The sequence below is a fragment of the Parasteatoda tepidariorum genome, chromosome 6 (assembly GCF_043381705.1).
Source record: "Parasteatoda tepidariorum isolate YZ-2023 chromosome 6, CAS_Ptep_4.0, whole genome shotgun sequence".
Taxonomy (NCBI): Eukaryota; Metazoa; Arthropoda; class Arachnida; order Araneae; family Theridiidae; genus Parasteatoda; species Parasteatoda tepidariorum.
In genome coordinates this window covers 21,868,446-21,876,080 of record NC_092209.1, presented here as the reverse complement: position 1 = coordinate 21,876,080, position 7,635 = coordinate 21,868,446, and the positions used below count along the sequence as shown (strand labels likewise).

The 7,635-nt window shown below is 30.4% G+C and overlaps 2 protein-coding genes across 2 annotated transcripts in view; one reads left to right on the top strand and one right to left on the bottom strand.

The window, feature by feature from the left end:
* LOC107449486 (astacin-like metalloprotease toxin 5) overlaps positions 1-7,635 on the bottom strand; it is a 53,630-nt gene that overhangs the window by 9,839 nt on the left and 36,156 nt on the right. The window lies entirely within an intron of this gene.
* Positions 1,200-3,341, top strand: LOC107449484 (astacin-like metalloprotease toxin 4). The gene is made up of 3 exons (XM_043056057.2): positions 1,200-1,304; positions 1,454-1,629; positions 3,115-3,341. Exons 1-3 carry the CDS (start codon positions 1,219-1,221, stop codon positions 3,339-3,341), a joined length of 489 nt encoding a protein of 162 aa, XP_042911991.2. The 5' UTR covers positions 1,200-1,218.

Here is a 7,635-nt window from a genome sequence, read left to right as displayed (position 1 = left end):
TAAATTAATAATAATTTTACGTTTAATTAAAAATAATAAAAATTATATTGAATAATAATAATAAATGTTGGAAATAATGTTAATAAATTATGCATTCACATTATTTTATCTCAATAGACTTAATTTCAAAGCTGTTAGTTGCTTTATTGCAATCTATTTCAATTTCTTTCAATCACTTGATTTTATTGTATAGTTTCAAGTGATATTTGTTATTGTTTTTTATAGGACATTGAATATATATATATAATAGTATTGGTTTTACGTTTGAAAAACGCACTGTTAGAATTTTCATTCTTAAAATTACGCTAAATTAACTGGCAACAGTTCGTGTACCGAATTTACTTGAAACATTACGGTTAGGAATCTTTTTTTACCTATACGGGTGTGAAAATGTTTAACGATTGGCATGGTTAAGAAATTGTGATATGGTTAAAAAATATAAGGATTTGAAACCATTTACTGCTAGCATGGTTTCCAAACCGTAAAAATGAAATTTAACTGGGCATTAGAGTTACATTGAATTTAGGTTATGTTAGCCTTTTGGTGAAGTAATGGACCTTGTAGTTAGATTGTAAATTAGTTGTTTTTGTTCAAGTGAGCCATGGAATGCAGTTGAACTAGTTAATCTAGTGGTGCCATCTAATGTTAAAGAGGGGAAATACTAGATGCTTTTTTTCTTTCTTTTTCATTAAAAAAAAAACTAATGGTGCAAAACTGCAGTTTCAGAATGTTGACAGTGTCGGTCATATGGAACTGTGAGAAGCAGATTAAATTTTAAAACTGTATGGAGTATTTAAAATTAAATAATTAATAAGAACGTTTTCCTTTTTTTTTGTCTTTTTTTAACCAATAAAATGTTTTTATAATTGAAAATAATGAATGCGTAAATATATTCTGCAACAATGTTACGCTATATTTTTATTAAAAAAAATGCTGTTTTATTTTTGTTGAGGGGAAAAAACGTATTTTATGCATCAGTAAAAGTGCATTTTTATGGACGAGTATATGACCTACAATATTGAGAATCTTTTTTGTTATAGTTAGTTTTTTTTCCTCAATGTGTTTAATGTTTTATTGTTCTTCGTTTTTCTTGCTTCTTCAAGATGTTCTTTTTACACCAATTTTTGCTAAACGAACGTTGCAATGAAACAAAAACAGTGGTTTTTTAAAATGTTTTATATTTATGAAGGTAATACAGCTGGCTTAATTCTGAGAGCAATGGATAATTACCATAATAACACCTGCGTTCAATTTGTTCCAAGAACAGACGAAAGGAACTACATCATACTCTTTTCAAGGAAAGGGTAAGTCAAGTCAAAAATGTTTGACTCTCTCTGTGTGTATATATATATATATATATATCAACTTAACCTTGAAACTCACAGAAGGATGAAAATGAATAAAAATGAGTTTAATGCTTCAAACATAATTTATTTCGCTTTCGTCACCGCAGGTGTTATTCTTATGTGGGTAAAATTAATGGTCAGCAGAAATTATCACTCGGTAACGGTTGTCACTACTTTGGTACAATAATCCATGAGTTGGGACACGCCGTTGGATTCTACCACGAACAGAACAGATCAGACAGAGATGAATACTTGATCATTTATCTGGAAAATGTCGCACAAAGTTAGTAAATATTTTGTTTCTCTTTTTTAAAAAAAAACACGATGAGCTCTTTAATAATAAACTTGTTCTTAGATATGTGTAACTGGGATATCTGCAAAAACAGTATGCAAATATGAAAATTATTTGCTGGTGTTATTAAAATAGTCGAAGAGTTTATTTGATGACTCACGTAAGTGATATTTTCAGATGTTTGTAAATGAATAACATAAAGTGGTCGCACAATATGGTTATGTTTAAAGTACAAAAACTGTTTCTGCTTTCGCTTTAGTTTCAACATAACTAATTTTACTTTATTTTGTATCCATATAACTGGCGTTGAACAGCCGTCCTAATTCTGAGTTTACAGTTATCGATGTTCAACTGCATAGACTTCATTTTGAACCTGAACCCAGATGGCAAGGGAATTCTAGGATCAAGCATTAGGACAAACCATTCAGAATACGTAATTATTGAGAAAGTACTTTTAGAAACGGGTCTAGTATTCGTCACTGTGTAAAATTTAAAACGGATGTTTCACTTTTAGATAATGACAATGATAGGCCTAATTTGCCTAATGGTAAGCCTGTTTTAAAGTTATATACTGTGACACTGGCGAGAAAACTGAATGTTAACTTAGTGGAAACGCAAAAAAAAAATATGTGTTTACTGATAATGGGGTGCACATATGCATACTGCTAAGCGCACAATTCTAATAGTGATCCAGAGCAAATGTGCATACGTGCAAGTTTATTGCGAAATGTATTTGTTCACAAAAAAAATGTAGACCATTTTTTTTACTGGATGAAAACTATTGTTTGTATTATTGCATTTTTTGATTATTTCGAACCAGTGGCTCTAAAAAATAGCCGACGATATTAATAAAGGGATATAGAAAAATGTTAAGTGATAGCATTTTCAGGTTATCTATGCTTTTCTATGGAAAGCAAACAATTTCTTTTTTACAAGTTTTAAAACTTGTTATCACAAAGTTCATCAGCTTGGTAATGTAAGCAGTTTTTTACAGCGCCATCACTTTGCGAAGTTGTTTTGAAATTAAAAAACAGTATGTAGTATAATCTGGTACAAAATTTTTAAACATTTCTGCCAAAATTTCAGTTGAATTGGTTTAAAATGCTACAGAAAACATAGTATTTAGAATTACAAACAACGGTGCTATCTGTTAACGAATGCTGCAAATACATTCGAAATTTAGTGTATTCTATTCTTATCAACTAATTTTACATTTTATGTTATTTAATTCATATTTTTCTTTTATTGGTACTTCACATCTTCGATGATTCAAACATTAGGAAAAAAGATGAAAAATATATGTTTCAATGCTTACGAAAATTTATCAAAATACGAAATATTTACTTTTAAAATAAAATTGGAATTATTAAGGATTAAAACTGTAGGGGAAAGTTCGAAGCTATTTAACACGTACTTTACGCATGAAATTGTATTTATTTATGTTTCAGTTCAACTCTATTACTTTTTATAATCTAGATGTTCAGCATAACTTTCGAAAGCTTAGTTCGCAAGGGAATATCTTGTACAATACATTTGATTACGACTCCATCATGATTTACGATAACAAAGCCTTTTCCAAGAATGGAAAAGAAACGATGGTGGCCAGAAATGGACAGAAATTGTTTCACGCAATCAAAAAGCCAGGAATGACCAAAAATGATATTGAAAGAGTAAACAAAATGTGCAAATGTAACTCTTATTAATAAATGATAAGAATATAATGTTTCATTATTTCTGTGCTGCTTTTATTCGAGATTTCTAATTTTCTTCAATTTTTTTTCTTAATTTGCATTTAATTAATCTCTACAGGAGATGTACTGGGTAAGCAGATTTTACCAACCAAACTTTCATTGTTTGCTTATTATCCGGACACGGTTGACGAATTTCAGTATGCAGTACCATGGTACCTGTACTGGGTAATTGAACCTAAGTTTCCAGTTTCGTAGAACCAGTTAAGGTTAATTTTACCCGTCATCCCCTGTATGTAACATTTATTTTTGCTCGACGCAATCACACATATTAGAATTACGAAATTGTGAATAATTTTACGAATATTAAAACAGCTCTTACCTACCAGACTTTCATTGTCTGCTTATTACTCGGACACGGTTGACGAATTTCAGTTTGTATTTTCAGTCAATTTTGCAGATTTAAAACAGAATAGAAGGAAAATATGATTATAAAAAGAGGAATAGAAGATAAACAGAACCTAGTAAATAAAAGATAATTGGTTAAACTGAAATTTGTAAGCGTCGTTACGATATCTCTGCTAACACTCTATTTGGGTTATACTTCTGATACGAAACTGCTTCATAAATTGTCAATGTACAGGGCAAAAAAAAATTGACCACAATGAGTAACTTTTGTTCTAATGATTGGATCTTCATGTTCTTGGACTCAATCTAAATGACTCGAGGGGTGACCTTAAATAGGCTAGTTAATAGGTGCAGACCATATTTTAAGTTACAAAATCTAACAAAAACCGTTTTTTTGAATAAACATACCTTTTTCTTTTTTTAACCGATTCGGATTTCTGATCCCATAAATATAAGGAGTAGCTGCAATTTGGGATAGATGGTCTTAATAGTTTGGTCGGGAGGGAGTTTCCAAAGTTTGGACCATTTAATGTTCATTTTACCTTTTGCTCATTTTGCACACATTTATAAAATTTTTAATATTTAAAGATAATTCCATGCGAAAAATAGCTTTTAATAAATATTATTTTTCATTACTTTATTTAATGATGGTCGAAAAAAATTTGATTTGTAAGGTGCAGAATTTCTTGCATCATTATCAAGAATACAATTTTACATTGCAAAATGCAACATTTTCGCAAATTCCATTAAATAGTTCTAGAGAAATCAAAATTTAAATATCTGACTTGATCGAAATTCGATTTCTCAGGTACTATTTAACTGATTTTCTTTCACATTTTGTATTTTGACGGGTAAATTTTAATTTTTTAAAATGATGCAAAAAAAAAAAAACTGTGCACTTCACAATGAAATTTTTTTCCAACAATTGGTAAATAAAATCAATATTTACTAAAAGTTATTTTTTGCTTGGAATTAAGTTTGAATAACCGAATTCTATAAATGTACGCAAAAATATTTTAATTAGTTTACAAAATTCAAAATATATGCAAAAAGGGAAATTAACAATAAAGGGTCAAAGCTTTGAACTGCCCTCTTCACCAAACTATCTGTACCATATTTCCCAAATCAAGGTTTTTTAGGTCAACAATCAGAATCCTTCCAATAAAAAAATTTAAAAAATGTGGTTATTCAAAGAAAGTATGTTTTTGTTTCTGATTTCGAAACTTAAAATGTCAGGTTTGCATTTATTTAAGAGTAGGTAAGGTTTAGGACAGAATGGATAAATCCACGGTTTAAACCTTCCTGTCCAAAACCCCTTTGTCTAAAACTGTCCAAATCCCTTTAATTCAAATTATGTCAGAATTTAAAAAAAATATTGTGAAAAATAAAAGGTTAATTTTTAAAGAAGTTAATTTTTTTATTACATTAAATTTTTTAATTATTTTTAATATTGCATTTATTTATCCTTATGCAAAAGCATAATTTATCAGTATTAAAAGCATATTTATTCATATTTGAGGGATATGGTATTCTTTTTTGTTGTTCAATGAATTAAGGAGTTTCAAAAGTTATAAATCTTTTATTATATTATTTTCTTTTTGTAAGTTAAAAAGTAAATTGTGTAAAAGGTATCAAATATTTATTAATATATGATGTAATTATTATATGTTATAATGATGCAATTATATACAATTATAAGTCAAGTATATGGAATGACATAAGCAAGATTGTATTGGAGTTGGATATTCGATTTCGCAATGATAATTTTTATTTTCGTAGATGGGAAGAGAACAGTACAGACGTTTAAAGATGTTTTGTTTTACTACGCAAAACCTTTCTGTAGAGATTTTATAAAATTTTCGTTTTAGTATTGAATTTCGTGGGACTTTTTTTCTTCTACTGAATGAATGTTATGGAATGCGTTGTTTTGAACCGAATGCTAAATGTGCGTGTCACGGTAAATATGTAAATATGTTGTGAGTGGAAAGAGTTTATATGATTGTGGAGTCAATTTTTTATTTCTGTTACTTTTGTTAAAATGATAAGACGTATGATTTCAAGGTATTTTAAAGAAAAAAAAATACGATACACATTTTAACCCTTTGGCGGTTATGAACGAGTTCAGCTCGCAATCGAATCGTGCCTCATAATGCGCGCAAACGAGTTCCGCTCGGGAGCAAGATTTTGACCGTAATGGTTAGTAAGGAGCACTACTCGCGTTGTGAAATTTTTTCCCAATGTGCGCTGACGAGCTGAGCTCGTTCGCCATTATTATTCTGCATTGACTATGTTAAAAACGAAAAGTACGTAAAAGCTGCTATTTATGTACTACCAATACTTTAAGAAATTTTTAAAATGCGTGAGGCGAGCTATCTACCGCATCCAGAGATGCCAACTTGCTCCGCTTTGTAAAATAGTATTTCCTAGCGAAAGTCAAGTTGCTTTCAGTTTAGTATTTTTCCTTTGATATAATTTTTTCACCACTAAATATCAAAATCTATAAGTAACATATAAAATGCAACGTTAAAGCAACAATCTAACTGGTTACTCTATTAAAAAGTAGGCGTAACTGTCCTGCTCTAACGAAATTTACTACATAATTTGATACCACTTTATTATAACAATTCCAGAAGACGGAGCAGTTGGCATCGCCAGAGAAGGGTGACATTCTCGGACAAGCGACTAGGGCAGGGGTGGCGAACCTTTATACACCAACGTGCCATTTTTTCCAAAAAATTGTTTAATGAGGTCATAGACGTGCCGTCAAATAATTTTGCCTTCGTGATTATTGGGAAAATAATAATGCTAAATACTATCAACTCAAAACTCTTTAATTACATTGAAAAAAAAAAATATTTGCAGTGTCTCAGTTATATGCGTAATTCAACTTAAAGTAACATCAGTGTGACTTCTGTTGTTGCAGATTAGATGACAAATAACTTATATTAGGTTGTAAGATGTTAGTTTAAGCAGGACTGTTTATTTCTTTTTTTGTTATTTATTTATTGTTAGCTTGTTTCTTATGGTTATTAATTGCTTTTTTAGCATTAATTGTTAATTTTTTTCATTAATAATTGTTTGCTATTTTGCGTGTTTTTGATAAATTTTAATTTAATTGTTACATATGCTTCATAGTGTAATAGCATTTGAGTAATAACAATTCATAGTGTAATAACAAATATGATCGGTGGCGTGCCCAAAATATTGTGTCGGGTGACATAAATGGCACGCGTGCCATTGGTTCGCCATCCCTGGACTAGGGGAAGGACGATTCCAAAACTTAGAGTTTCGTCGGAAGAGTAAAAATAGGGAAAGAGGGTAATTACACTGAGAATATTGGGGATTTTTTTGTTCGCTTCCTTGGCGTATTGGCTAAATTTCAAAGGTTTACCGTCACCGTTCGCATTTGTCTTTATGTTTATTTTTTGCGACGTTTGCTGTCATTTTCGAACTCGTATAAAATATGTTATTTATTGAATTTTTTCGTTATGTCTTTGATTTTATTATTGCTATCTGTTTTGCTTTTGTTTTTAAATTTTTTTTTTTTACTTTAAAGTTAGTTAGGCAAAGTATGAAACGCCGGCATTGTATAGAATGCTGGATGATTTTAGGTAAAGTATGAAATGTGAGAATTATACCGGGCAGGGGAACTTGACCTTAAAAAAACATCAGTGTAGCGTATACCGAGCAAATATATACCGGGCAATGGCACTTGACCTTAAAAAAAATAAGTGTAGCGTATACCGGCCAAATATATACCGGGCAATGGCACTTGACCTTAAAAAAACATCAGTGTAGCGTATACCGGGCAAATATATACCGGGCAATGGCTCTTGACCTTAAAAAAACATCAGTGTAGCGTATACCGGGCAAATATATACCGGGCAATGGCTCTTGACCT

Coding starts and splice junctions, on each gene's coding strand:
- LOC107449484 (XM_043056057.2), top strand. CDS start 1,219: ATGGATAATTACCATAATAACACCTGCGTTCAATTTGTTCCAAGAACA. Junction 1,305..1,453: donor ATACTCTTTTCAAGGAAAGG/GTAAGTCAAGTC, acceptor TCGTCACCGCAG/GTGTTATTCTTATGTGGGTA. Junction 1,630..3,114: donor TCTGGAAAATGTCGCACAAA/GTTAGTAAATAT, acceptor TTTATAATCTAG/ATGTTCAGCATAACTTTCGA.